This window comes from Poecilia formosa, unplaced genomic scaffold (assembly GCF_000485575.1).
Source record: "Poecilia formosa unplaced genomic scaffold, Poecilia_formosa-5.1.2 Scaffold16, whole genome shotgun sequence".
Taxonomy (NCBI): Eukaryota; Metazoa; Chordata; class Actinopteri; order Cyprinodontiformes; family Poeciliidae; genus Poecilia; species Poecilia formosa.
Window position 1 is genome coordinate 3,991,423 of NW_006799955.1, and position 15,109 is coordinate 4,006,531.

General features: G+C 38.0%; 1 protein-coding gene across 2 annotated transcripts in view; it reads left to right on the plus strand.

Annotated features, from left to right (window-relative positions):
* Positions 1 to 1,144: 1,144 nt before the first annotated feature.
* fign (fidgetin) overlaps positions 1,145 to 15,109 on the plus strand; it is a 33,630-nt gene continuing 19,665 nt past the window's right edge. Inside the window, exons 1-2 of one of the 2 annotated variants that reach the window (XM_007546588.2) lie at positions 1,145 to 1,474; positions 2,328 to 2,362. In XM_007546588.2, coding sequence (XP_007546650.1) covers positions 2,338 to 2,362 — 25 coding nt within the window. In that variant the 5' untranslated portion in view covers positions 1,145 to 1,474; positions 2,328 to 2,337. The remainder of the gene's footprint in view (positions 1,475 to 2,327; positions 2,363 to 15,109) is intronic. The other variant, XM_007546589.2, reaches the window with a different exon arrangement.

Sequence of the window (15,109 nt, forward strand, 5' to 3'; positions counted from 1 at the left end):
CACTCTGTAACTGGGTTTTAATTAACCGACACCAGGTCAAAAATCACACTTTTCACAAGTACATGTTAGTGTTTTGCCTGAACATATAATTTCTTGGATGTCTTGCTTTTCTTTAGCTTTTGTTAACTAATGTTCCTGTTTAAATCTGCTGTGTATCTGATGCTGCAGCACATGGGTCCCCCACCCTGGTCCCCAGGGGCTACTGCAGTCCAGCATGTTTAGGTGTTTCCCTGTTGCTACACACCACATCATTTTAGATTTATTTTCTTCCTGCTAGCAATGAAATCTGTGAATAACAATTGCTTTGAATGTGGGAGACACTGTTTTCTATATGAACCTCAATTCATTGTCCCACTTACATAATTTTCTTATCACATGCAAATGAGTAATTTTGATGAATTCGGACAAAGAGGTGTCTTGTAACATCATAAATCAAATTGTGAGGTCAATGTTGAAAACCCTCCTTCAAAATACAGACAGCGACTGACAATGGCAATTCTTTAAGGGCACATGAAGACATCTGCGATTTTTGGGTATGTTCAAATGGAGTGCCATTCCACACAAAGAACATCACCCATTCACCATGTTCTCAGCGTCTATCAGTGGGCACCACCACCTCAACACAACAGTGCCAAATTCCCATAGACTCCACATGTGTGAAATTACAACACTTGTTCAAAGCATGTGTGTCAAACTCCAGTCCTGGAGGGCCACTGCCCTGCAACTTTTAGATGTGTCTCTGCTGCACCACACCTGAATAGGATAATTAGGTCATTAGCAAGGCTCTGGAGAACTGATCTACACAAGAACTAGGTAATTAAGCCATTTCATTCAAGTGTTTTGTACCTGTGGCACATCTAAAAACTGCAGGACAGTGGCCGTTGAGGACCGGAGTTTGACACCCGTGCATTACAGTTTGTGAGCAATTTTTACAAACGTACACAAAAAAAAAGAGTATGTAAAATGTGGAGGGTGGCAAGATATGAGGAAAACTTTTGATAGTGATTTTATTTTCTTTAAATTTGAAAATAGAATCCAAACAAATTTAAGTTTAAAATCATGCACTTTGATTTTTGACTAAAAATATTTAATCATATGAAAAAAAAAAAAAAATATATATATATATATATAAAGCCCTTTTTAGGTTTCTGACGCACAAAATCTAATTCCTAAAACACGCACGGGTCGTTGAATATATTTAACTGCTGCCCATTGGGGGTGACTTTCTTTGAATTTGGCTCTCACCGGACGGAACATGCGCAGTGGCGCGGCGTGCTGCCTTCAGTCAGTGGAGCAGCTGTCCAGGATTTGGAATTCCAACATGGCAGAGGCTGTGGTCAGTCTTTCCCTGACTAACTTGGAATGGTTTCAAATCGAGAGCAGCTTCGCTTGATCGCGGCGAGTCCCGTGTTCGTCCCTGCGTTCCGCGGATCGATGGTCCCGTAAACTGTGACTGCCCTGTCACCTCACACAGGTGAGTCCCGCTCCGTCTGCCAGTGATGCGAACAAATTATAGAAAGAGAAACTGAGCAGCTCCGTGGAAGCGCTGAGAGACCGTGCCGCGCATCAGAGGGCTGCAGCGCTGTCCGTCTGCGGACGCTCAATCCTGCGTGTTTCATATATATATTTTACTATTATTTCCCACACGAAATGGCACGCATTAGAAAAATAAAAAAATTTAAAAAAGCGAGGTACATGATTTTGAAGTTGGAACCTACTTTGTTATTGACGCGGCACTCTGCGTAGTTTGAGGGCTGGATCCAGGCTTTCTTTTACTAAATAACTTTCCTGCATTGGGAAGTTTTTGCATGTCAGCCTGAATAAAAGTGGCCGCTGGAACTGCAGGCGGGAGGTTAATAGAAAGATGGGCTGTCATTGCGCTCTTAGTGGGACAACTGCTGGCAAGTAATCTATTTTAAACGTAAAGGGAGGAGGGGACTTCACGCTGCTTTAGCCTCTTCCTCTTAATGGGCGGCTTGAAGAATGTGTGTTTTATGTCATCTACAGAGCCTCACATGCTTCCTATTCTCTAGTTTCAACTCAGCGCAAGAAGTGACAGCCCCTACACGCGCGTCTCTGTCCCCGGGATTATTTAATTTTATTTTTTGAAATTAATTTTATTGATTTCATTTTTTTCTTTCTTTTAGCTTATCCTTAATTATTCGGCTAAAATGAGCGCGTAAGGAAAAGAACAACGGAGCCTTTTTGTTTCAAGTTGTGAAATCTGATAGGGAAGAAAGTGGCTGTAATGAGAAGCAACCTTTGGAATTCCACCTCGTGAAAATTCCGATTCTGCTGTTTTTTCCCCCCTATCCTTTTGTTTTTAGGCTTGAAGACATGATCACTAGCAGCAGTATTTATGGTAGGCCTATGTTCAATTTGCAATTATCTTCATTGTTATATATTTTTTTTGTTATTTGTTATATTTTGGGAGGAGAAAAGCTGTCATTGCAGTATTTTTATTGTCTTTTTTGTGTGCATGGTTCATCCTAGTAAGTTTCTTTAACACATGGTTGATATCTTAATGATCAGAGATATGAGAGGATGGTGTGTTATTGATTTCAGACAAATAGCATTTTCAGTTATTTCAATTTGAGTTCACAGAAGCAGTTGCCTTCATTTTAATTTTGCTTGTTGTTTCTAGAAGTGCTGTTCAACTTCTCAAACCTTTGTGCATGCATAAATCTAAAAAAAAAACATGAATGCATTTAAATTTGCATTAATAAACACATTTTAAATCCAAATTATGTTTATGCTATTAGTAGAGGATTGCTTTCACATCTTTGTTTTAAATATTATATATTGCTCACCCTAGTTCCTTTTTTTACATTTTACCAGCTTAATGATACAGAAAAGCTCAGAATCTATTTGAATATTTAAGCTAGTTATTTAGAACGTAGACTTACTGTTAGATGTTCACAGTTATCAATGTGCAATAATTGCACTTCAGTTCAATTAGTTATTATACACACAGAAAAATGACAGTAAACCAAAATATACCATAACAATAAAGTCCCATTTAAGTTGACTTTTAAACAAGGGACGACTGTTTTCAGTTGTCTTTCAAACACAAGTCAAAATAAAATCAGAAAACCTCTGCTCACACATATCGCTTCATATGTCAGGAATAGTTCTCATTCTTTGTTTCAGCGGTAATTATTTGTGACAAGCCAGTAAATGGACACAAAGTCTGGTAGTGGGTGTGTGTGTGTGCGTGTGTGTGTGTGTATGGGTGTGTGTGGGGGGAGAGAGGTACGTAACAAGTTGTGCGAATTCTCTCCCCCTGCAAACACTTTGTCCTGTGTGAACCTTTTCTCCACCTCCCAGTTATGAACAACTCACTTAATTGTGTTCTTGCAGTTCATTTGCATGTTTTGCTCTGAGAGGAAATTAAACATTGCCATCAGTGAGCTGAAGTGTGTTTTCATTCCTCTTCAAAAAAAAAAAAAAACTGCATTCCAGCATCTGTCATCCAGTAGTTAAAAAAAAGTACATTACCATCACATTCATTATGTGTAAGTGTTTTTGTTGTAATTTGTTTTTTGTAAAGTGGATATTAAATTTGGTTGCTTGTATTTATCGTTCTATTTGTGTTTTGCCATGCATGTGTGATGGGTATTTTTATTGAACTGAATTTTGATATTGGCTCCTAAGACTGTAGGAACATATGTGTTCCTGTTTATATTTTAGTTTGTCCTCCTGTTCTCTGCAGATTTACTATTTTTGATTTTTAGTGGGTTAATTAATTAAAACGGATGTATTTCAACTTTCTGGTTTCTCATCAAATCTTGAGACAAGTACTGTTTTCAGAGAAAAAAAAATGCACAAAAAAGCAACTTTTTAAATACGTCTGCATGTTAAAAGTAATCTGGCATTTCTCAGACTTCTCAGTATTTGACCCCTAATAATTAAGAAGTGCCTGAGCATATATTTCAGAGTTCAGTCTCCTGAAGGGTTCCACGCCTGAGCTCCTGCAGAGCGTTAGGCGATTCTTGCAGATCCTTACTTAACCCCAGACACCTCGGATGTGCATAGAACGAACGCTGGCAGCAATGTTTATTTCTGAAAAGACAACATCTGCGTTAACAATTCCAGCTTCTGCTTGACATAAACCTTAGAGGGGGGGAGGGGGGTAAAAAAAAGTCGGCAACAGATGCTGAACGCCCCCCCCTCCATGTTTTTGTCACCCTTTTCAATGTTTGTCACATTTTCTTGTAAAGAGTGATGGCTAATATTAACAAGGTAAAGATGTTTGTTTTACTTTTAGGCAGTTGAAGTAACAAAAGAAAATCTTGTTGAAAGATGATTTTCTGGTTCAGTGTTATATAGTCAGATTGGGAGTAAAATATTAAAGTGAAATTTGACACTTTAAATATTCACTTTTAATCAAGTAAATGCTTGCTTGCTTATTTATCTACCAGGAATATTACATTAGTCTATTGTTTCCAGATGCAACAAAGCACAAACAGAAAAAGTCAGCAATGCGAGTCCTAAATAACTCCTTGAATTAATAACTTGACATGCCCTTGCCAAGCAATTTAGTGTCTCTAAGTGTTCTGTCTATATTCTAAAGTGTGCAGCATCTCGCGTCCCTAAAAATAAAGGGAAAAAATGTACACAACAGGCGTGACACTTCAGCAATGACAATTAAAGGCTAACACTGATGTCGCTCACTGCAGAAGCTTTGTAAATTGATGAAATGTTAAATCTTTTCACATGGATCTATAGAACCGCGACTACAAAAAAAAATCTCCTTGTAGTGAGTGACTATATTCAATCTGATCAGAGCAGGATTGTCAGCTTTAAGGAAATATGTTAAGTGGTGTCTTTGTTGTTTTTTATACATATAAAAAGCAAGAGTCCTCATAGGAGTCAGACTAAGGAAAAAAAAAAAACTCCAGTATTTCAACACGTTTCCCCTCCCTCCTCTCTCTTTGTCTATGTCTCTCCTTTTCTTGTTTCCACATCTCTGTCGTTTCCCTCATGGCAGCCTGCTATGTTATCTTTGTGCGTTTTCTCTCTACACTGACAATTCTCGCAGTGATTTAAGTTGGACTGCATTAGAAGGTGGAGGCAGCTGTCTGTTGCTATACTGAGGGACGTGTTTGCTCTACTGCAAAGATGAAGGACCATGAATCCTTGACATCCTCCCTTTTCCTTCCCCTCCTCCTCCTACCACCATCTCATTTAGACACAGTGACTGTCTGCTCAGACTTGTTTTTTTTTTTTTTTTCTCTGAGTGACAGCATATGGCATAGACATTTTTAAATGCATGTGCCTACATTTGACTGCTTGTAGCTACCAGCCTGTCATGTAATTCAGTCCTTATGGTAAAAGGAAATTGCAAATTAATTTTATTTGATTTTACAGGGCAAATAATAGTAGGTTGGATAATATAGTACTAAAATCTGTCCTGCCTGTTTGAAATAGAACTTTATAGAGTCCAGCAAAAAAAAAAAAATAATAATAATAAAATAAATAAAGTAGGAGAACACTGCAAATTTTTCTGAACTTAGCAACAGTACATGTATGGAAGCCTTTCTGTTCCTGTATCTGCTGAATTCCATTACAAGCACATGTCTTTCTATTTAATGACACACTGTTTGGTAGTCACCTGAAACCAGCAGCAATGCTTAAGATAAATGGACGGCTTGCCAAAATGCTGAAAATCTGAGCTATTCACTGAACACTGATTTCTTAACGCTGTCGGAGTGAAAATATATATTCTGTGTTTAGAAATTCATATGAACTAGCCTCCTTTGCGTTATTTGATCCTGTGAAAACATTGCACTATTTTTATTTTCAACATTTTTCCCCATTTTCTGCAAATGAAAGCCAGAAATTCTTATATTTTTATATGAAAGGTAAAAAGTGATTCTCACTGAAACGCATACCTAAAACAACAAATAGAGGAAACCAGAAATTTTAAATAAAAACTGTTATTTATTTTTAGAGCTGTATATTATTGTATCATATAGCACAAACGGGGTATATGTGAGAATTTTAAGTTAGGAAAAGAGTGTGTAAATTCCAAAGTATCATAGTAAAAACACAAAAATGTAAACACAAAATAAAGAAAAGAAGTATAACAGCCTTATTGCATTTGTTTTAAAAAGAAAACTTTCATAAAGTTGTAAAAATAATGTAGTATTTTTTATAAATGTAATGCTGTAATTTGCAAGCTATTTGTACAAACAGGCTTTAACTAAAACGTAAGATTTACTAGTAGTTTTTAAGATGTTTTTTTTTTTTTTTTTATAAAATAACACAAATATGACAATCTGAAATTAGCCGATAAACTACTGGGCTATCTGTTCGAGTTGTCTGCCTACAGGCAGCTGCATAACCCAATAGAGTTTGTGGCTAACCAGCTGTAGTTTTTATGTAGCTTTACCTTATCCCAGAATATTTCAAAACAGGGCAATTTGCATTAGCAGGCTTTCACCCAGCTTATCAGCAGTGCACAGCAGCAGATGATTCAGCGACAGTTCTGTGTGAATGTTTGAGAGCAGTTAGTGTTTAACAGTTTTTGCAGAGTTGACATTTTAAGCTGTGTTTAGCATGTCATTTTAGCAGTTACCATACTTGGTGGACAGCAGTCCTCTGGTGTATTCCTGAGAGGAAGTAGACATTTTCCTTAAGGTTGAGATTTCCACGTCGGCCAAACAGCCCAATTTGTCTTTGCAAGTGAGGAAAAAGCATACGAGTCCTTTTCTAAGCCAGCTGAACTGCAGTACACAGGAAAGGGTGTGGAAGGTGACATTCTAATCTCAGTGGCACTTTTTCTGGCATCTCATTAAAATGGCTTGGAAAAGTTTAACTGTTTTAAACTTCTATTACCTTTTATGTACAATGTCCGACCTGAGCTAGTTCAGCTACGGTCACCATTGCTTTCCTTTGCTTAAAACAAATGGTCCACACATGTGATCATATATTTCCCATATTTAAAACAAAACGGCATCCTTACAGAATGCAGGGCTCATTGTGATTGTAACAGTACCACAAAGTGTGTTGCATGGGCAGGGCTGCTTTATTCAGGCCATTGGCTGGCGTATTATTTACTCAAAGTGCTGCATTTGTTGCCTCAAACGCCTTGTTCCTTCCCCTTTCCAACATGCTGAAACAGAGGCTTTGTTTCATCTCCCTCACATGAGGTGTCTCTGCACTCATAAGAAGACGAGGCAGCTCAGGGCCTTTTGGGGATTGGCTAGAATAGACAATCCCCAGGTGTACCAAACTAGGTTTAGCACTAAGGCTTTTAATCTGGACTTGTAGGAGATTCATGTGCATTCATAGATTCGCCTCTGTAATTATCATATCCCCTGTGGCAGCCAGAGAGACGTTTGCCTAAATCACTGATGTCCTCATTACACTGTTTACATTTTAATTAGTGATGCAAAGTTCTAGACTTTTTTTGTCAAATGACCAAAATAAATGGGCATTTATAAGGACTTATTTAGCTAAAAACTGCAGTTCAAATGTGTATTCAATGTATAATTAAGACTGATTATTTTAGATGTTTCATAATTTGCAATGGCAGTCTTTTTTTTTTACATCCTATTCAAATAGTTTTATAATTCATGTTTGTACATTCTGGCAGATAGCATCGTTCGTATGTTGTTGCACGCACATGGACTGAATGCAGGAGCTGTCGACGGCTCCGGATGACAGCATGAGCATTTTATTCACCTGTATGAAATGACTACATGTCCAAATCTGATTCCACACCTACAATTTTCGTCTTTAAACGGATAACATCTTGTCACTCTTAGGGTGCGAGGACCCAACACTCTGAGAGTATGATTAACAAATTCTACAATTTAGCGACTTTTGAAAATAGCTCCCACTTTGGGCTGTCATTGTCTGCCTGAGTACTGTTGCTTATCACTGAATAACCTTGGTGAGGAGAGGCCACTGTTCCTGTCCTTCTTTCAAGGCGCTTCTTCTTTTTTTTTTGTAAAAACTGTTCATATTATGAAAAAGCAATCCTTTCATGATTATAGAAAAATAATTTTATCTTAATGTGGTAACTGAATACATCATTGCAGAGAAATTTAAAAAAAAAGGTGTGTGAGTAAAAAAAATATTAATTGAAATTTATTTGTTAGCTGTAGGCAGATGATTTTTTTTTAATGTTACAACGTTAGGTAAAAGTTTGATATCACAGTAAAGACAGAAAACATCAAAACCAAAAATGTATAACACAAACTGGCAGCTTTCAACAGAAAGATGCAACATATTATCGTTTTACTATTTTTTATTAAGAAACATTGGATAACCACATTCCAAATTTAGTCATAGCTTGCCAACTAAATTTTTAAAACATTATCAACTTATTGAGATCAATGAAGGGTGTTTAAGTTTTTCACCTGCATGACCACCGATAGTCCCCAGCATTCAAATTTGTTTGCTTTGCAGGGGGAGGAAAAAAAATATAGAAACCTTCATTCAGTCTGCTGACCAGCAGTGGGCAGCCACAGTTCAGAGGTTGTAAAGGAGATGTGGGAGTTGAAAATGAACATCGACATAGCGGAAACTTGTAGGGAATTTGACTTGCATAACATGCCCAATTAGCTTTAATGTGGAGTCTTTGAACTTACCTGTTCTTTTGTGCTAATTTAAATTAATCTATTTCAAAGTATCTCCTTTATTTATGAGGACACTTGAGAGAGCTGTCTTTTGATTCCTTTAAAATTTAGACAGGAATAATAACTCGCTTTGAATGTACTGTTTGCACATTACACCAAATCACTTTGCGGTTCTAGTAATAGTCTATTATACTCTTATAATTCATGTATTAAAATACATGCTTGGATTAACTTTCATCGACATTCAAAAGCATGCGTGTGAATATAAAAGCTCATCTTTTGACTCGTTCTCTTCCTCCGATTTATAAACCCCCTTCCCACTTCTCCCCTCCACTGCTAATTGTCTTAAATATCAATTTGAGACAATTAGCTGAAGCGCTGATCAGATGAGATGTGAGCGATCAGTGCTTTTCTCAAAGTTCTTAGTGATTCATTCATCCTCTGTGGCGTTGGGTGGCTGACAGGTTGGCACCGTGCCAGGCGCGAGCAGAGGGAGCCTCGAGTGCCAGCGACGAGAGGACGGGTTGGGGTTTGCCTGATGGTGTAGAGAGGAGGGGGACGAGGATGCCTGGAGGGAATAGAAGGAGGGATATAGGGGTGTGTGTGTGTGTGTGTGTGTGTGTGTGTGTTTCTGTGTGCCGTCATGGAGGTTTAAGGTGTCAGGCTATGGCGAGGCAGCTGGTGTCTACAGTGGCATGGTGACATGACCATGCCAGTCTGTGCTGAAGAAAGGCTGGGCGGTAGGGCATGTAGATAAAGAAAGGACAAATATTTATTTGCTTTTTTGTTAGGTATACCCATATGTGAATCAGTTTCAGAAATCAAGATGACCCACTAAGAATTTCTTTTTTTTTTTTTTTTTTGCCAATTTCAGGTTTCTTTAAAACTTTGACATGCCAGTAGCAATTTACACCAATTCCAATTTCTCTCAGAGCTACAAGGGGAAATACAATTAGTGTTCAAATATTTTTTTTCTCGCCTTCCTGCAGTGATATTAAATATTTATGGCCACATCATGTCGCTATGTAAGGTAGGAGTTGCAATAAAACAGGCTTTCACTATTTTAAAACAAAAGGAAAAGGGAAGCAAACATTGCTGTTAGTGCGGCCTATCATAGTCAAAAGAGCAGGTTCCCTGTGGATGCCCTAAAGATTGCAGATGCTTACATTAACATCTAGTTAATGGTTTGTTTACACTGGTCCGAGTCGGTTCATAAGTTTAAGCGTAACTTTCTTGGGTGGTTTCAGTTCCTTTTCAGACAGAAATCTCCAAGCAAACCAAAATCGTACAATACAAAAACCCTATAGGAGCTTTCACTCCGTTTGTTGGTCAATGTGACTAGGTCAGGAGTACCAAATGTAAATGTGACAAGATGACGTGATGTTCTAAACCAGCAGAGGATAAAATCATGTAATTTTTGTGTTTTCTGTACCGCTGAACGCAGAAATATCTGAAGTTTAAACTGTATTTTGATAAGACGTCTTGATAATTGCCCAACATTGTTTTTTTTGTTAAGTTTTTTTTTTTTTTATTTGCTTACTTTCCCACACCCCTCAATTAAACACAAGCCTGGCTACAGAAAGACATTTGGCCTAAACTTGCAGCATACACCGAAGAGTTTGTTTAAAAAGAAACTAAAAACCTCATTGTGTTTTACTTTTAGTAAGAACGCACTATTACCAAATGTCTGGTAACATCTACAAATCGAGCCGAAAAATTATATGGAGCAACTTTGCTGTCCTCCATTCAACCTTCCTATTGTCTGCTTAAATTGACTTTTTACATCATGTTACAATGTTATTCCCTTATCGGAAACATACGTGGAGTGTTGCCCTGATCCTTTAATGCATGTTTGAGAAATCCTTCAATTTCCCTTTGCAGCCATTCAGATGTGCAAAACGCCTGGTTGGAACCAACGCTGCCTTTGAGACGCAGCACTGCACTTTCCAATCTTCCGACCTGCTGCCTCAGAGCAGCCCTCCCCCACGATTCCCCTGCTCAGTTCCTACAGACTAGCCAGCCAGAACCAATTAACAAACACCTGATGGAGCTGCGCATCAGCTGAGCTCATTATCAGAGCTGCTTCTTAATGCAACGCTAGTAAGTTTGTATGTTAAAGGGTTAATGGAGGAATGCTGTTGTGATTACTTCCTAAAGATGGAATTTCAGAAAGAGCAGGAGTTTTTATAGAGGCAAAGGTATTTTGCTTTAAATAACTTGTTCCACTGTTCATGTTTCCTCTGGCTTGATTTTTAAACACCTCAACAGAACCTAAAAAAAAAACAAAAAACAAAATCAATGTTGAAATGTCTTCTATCAGTAACAGCATTTGAAGTGAAGAGTGTATGACTACAGGGGAACACGAAGTTGGGAGCAAGATCGGTTTATAATGTTTCTGAGGTCTGATTGTGGTTAGATAAGTTGTGTTGACAGGTCCGAGAAATATTGTGTTTTTCAGGTCCGGACTATTGCATCTCCAGTGATGTACTGCAGTCTTTTGTGTATTTGAATAATTTCTGAACATGTTTTTTTGATAATCCCTTTTAGCGTCCACCCCATATTTAATTAATTTAATTGAGGGGGGAAAAAAAAAACGGGGCAAAAATGAGCACTGGAGGGTTTACAGTCGTCGGTGGGCTTTGTGAGGGTCGACACTTCTTTTGTGTTCGTTATCAGGAAATCACCTCAGGGAGTTGTGTTGACTTGACGTGGCTGCTCCTGAGGACTTCCATTGTAAGGACCTGGGAAGCTGGGGTGGAAATACCAAGTTGTGGCTTTTGCTGAGAAGAGTTAAACATGGCTTAAACTCTCGCGTTCATGGAGGAAATAAATCCATTTGTCCTCTTGACCGGTCCTGCATGTTGTGTGTTCTTCAGCATTTAACATTAAATCTGCAGAGTAATAGAGCTTTGCAGTGCATCTTGGCCAGTTAAATCACAGATTTTTATTTTTATTTTTTATTTTTTCACTGTCAAACAATTTAACTACATTTAGCTTGTTTTTTTATTTTTTTATTTAGTTTTTTCTCTCGCTAATATTTCCTTTTTATTAGGGGAAAATGTGTTTATACCACATCATTCTCGGCACTATTTGCTCTGCACATGGTTTAAAGCAGCCGTTCTATAAAGTGCAGAACAATAGCAGACTCATTTACGTGGAGCGTGATATTTTTGCAGCCCAAACTCTGACTGCATCGCCTCTTTAAATGGATCCCATGAGTCTTCAGCTCTGTTGTTTCCATTATTCATTTCAAAACTTCCACGTAGCACGAAGAGGCTAGAGGGGTGAAAAATAATTTTGTGTCTGGAAAAAAAAATATAAAAAATTGATGTAAAGCAAAGTCACTGCTTTATGCAAAGTGTGGTGTGCCTTGGGAGAATGTGAGCTGTTGCGCTGTAGGAGGAGGGAGCGCCGTTTGGAAAAAAAGGGATGGACTGTGTGCATGTGTGTCTGCGTGCTGCTGTCAGTCTGTCAGTTAGGCCTAATGCGGCTCCCCCGAGGTACCTGGGGGAGACCCATCTAGCACCCAGTAAGCCCTCGCTGGCGGGCGAGTGGTGACAACGGGTTCCCACTGAGAGGGGAAGTGTCATAGTATGTATGTAAACTAGTGACAGATGACTGGAGACATGTGGCCTGTAGACACTGGGCCTGAAAGTAAAACAGTTTTTCCTCTTCGGCTTTCTTTTCCGTCTTCCCACTTGAGACTTCAGCAAGTGGGCATCGGGTTCCGACAACTAGGCTGTGTGCAGTGACAAGTCAAAGATGTGAATAAAAAAAAAAAAGGATGCAAATCATTTGGCATCAAAAGACATATGCTATGTGCAAAGAGGGGGGAAAAAAAAGGTTTTGAATCCTTTGTAAGACTGCAGAAGAAGGAGTGAGGAGTTTTTAGTGTGCAGTGCTTCAGGCTGCTTTTCTAGGCCACAGGTCATGTAGGTCAGTGTTACACTCCCCGCAGCCTCACTTCAACCCTTGGTCTGGAAATAGAACATGCAACGTCACCCAGCCAGGAGGGAGGTAGATTCCAAACCTCAGCGGCCGCAGGCTACACATGTGGAATCTGCTCGTGTAGTTGACCCCGAGTGTTTGAAACTCGGAGTGCTCCCAGTAGGATATTGTTTCTTCATGCATACCCAAATGAACAAGGCTGCATGAATTGCCTTGTACAAAGTGGACGAGTATCCTTTCAGTTCGCCGTTTAGCCGTTCACAACTCATCAAGGGAGCATGCACTACCCACAGGCAGATTTATTTAACAGTTTATTTAACGGTAAGGACCTAACTCGTAACAAAGGCAAAAACCTAAGAAATAAACAGAGGAGTAAATGATTTTTTTTTTAATGCCGTTTTTCTGCCAGGAGGCCGTTTGCCCACTTTCCTTTATAAACATTCAGCGTATCACAGGGAAAGCTGCCAAGTGCAAGGCAGACACAAGGCTGTAGTAAGGAAAACATACAAGTCGTGCAATGAGACGCCATGAAGCATTAGGAGTGAGACAATGCATGTTGCTCATGACATGAAATGATTCATGATATCGGGTTAAAGATTCTGAAAATATTTCAGTATTATTTGGAAACTAAAAATCTTTCTGTTCTTTAAAATCAAAATTGCTTTAAAGACAAGGTTTGTTTCTTATTAGAAATCGGCATACAAATAGTTGATCTGTTTTTATTTAACCTTTTGCTTTGTGCCAATTTGGGATTTCAAATGTTATTTGTGCCTCTTTTCAATTATCAGTAAAAATATCTGTTGCCAATACAATCAAAACCTTAAAACATGCATGTTTCTACTGGTATCTACCAAAGATTTATATCCTTAGTGGTGAGCTCCCAGTCTTTGAGGTTGAAAGGTTTTCTTTCCGTCACGTCAATCTTTAGGATTCACAGATTCAATTTGGCACCGTGGCTTGGCCACTCCAAAGATATTGCTTAAAATCAGAAAAAGACAAATTGGTCAAACAAAACAATTAAGCCTAAATCTGCCAAGGGTATTCATAATTGTTTTCTTAATTGTATTTAAAGAGAGTTCAGTGTAGTTGCAATATTTTATATTGTCTTTTTTATGTTTGTGTAATTTTTTAGATTTTTTTTTTCACAAATGAAAAAATATCTCAGAAAGCTCACTTTCTACTCCATAGACTCTCTGATGTCTAGTTCAGTTTTAGTTAATATAAGAATTAAACATTTTTAACTATTGTTGATCAAATGCACATAAGACTGCAAAATTTACTTTGGCACCAATAGGAAGCATCAAAGCAGATGGTAACTTTGAGATCTGCAGTTACTGAAAGCACCATGATTTCTGCATTTATAACTTGTTCATATTTTCCCTGTTCCTTTGTTTTGTTTTTCTGTGTCAAACAATTTTCAAGTGGTTGAGACCTCAGCCCATCTTGTAACTCTCAACTTATCTGGGGATCATTACAATTGTTTATGCTTATTCTTATTACTAAATGTGTGGTTGTGGTAGGACCAAATGTGCTCATTTAGACATTATTTTACTTCCTTATCTTCCTCCTATCTACCAGCCCTAAAACAGACTTTACATTTCTAACCCTATATATATATATATTCATTTCTACATAAATATGTATTTATATTTTTATTGTCGATGTTTATTAAGGAAAATATTCATAAATATTCCATATGAAAATAAATTGTTCAACAGTGTATTAGACATTCAGTAAGAACAGAGGTTCTCAAAATTGCTTTTTTTTGTGAGATTGAGTACTGACACGTGATGGGTTAATCTCTGCTAATATACAAACATCAAATACACAATGCACAGTCAAGTGCACGTTTTTGGCTAAAAACTAATATATCAGGCTAATTTTGTCAGGGTGTGTGTGTGTGTGTGTGTGTGTGCCTTCTCTTTCTTACACAATAGGACGGTTTTCAGGAAGAATTCGCAAGAGTGTTTACCATAACATGACAATCACCAGGGGGAATTAAGATCTTTCCTAGAAGCGTCCACTTGATAGAGATCTGTATGTCGAAGCAACGGCTCAGCTTTCTATCCATGGAAGTAAAATCAATCAGCACTGATGAGTTCATGCTCCAACAAATATATGCGTGCCACACTGTTTATTGTGACTTCCAATAGTGCTATTGTGCTATTCTTTAGTCCACGTGGTGCAAGGAGCCAATTCGCATTTAAGCAATGGGTGACCCTTGGTTGTGTATATTGATGACTGGGATTTGTTTCTTAATAGAATTGTGTCTAATTAATTAGCTTTTAATTGGTTGAATTCTGAACATGCAAATGTAGCACATTGTGGAACCACCATGTTTTTAAAACCACATAAAGAACTGCACATAATGAAAAGGAGGGAATCCGTTCTCTTACTTGTAATTTATTGTGCAGGACTTTGAGTCTTACCTGAGAAATGGATGGATATTACAAAAAGGCTGTGTTGAACAAAGAAAACAGAGACATATTTGAAATGTGCTCCTCTTGATTTCTGTTAATTATCTCATTTATTTTTCACAATTGCTTTGTGACACAAATTGACCCTTTTTCTTT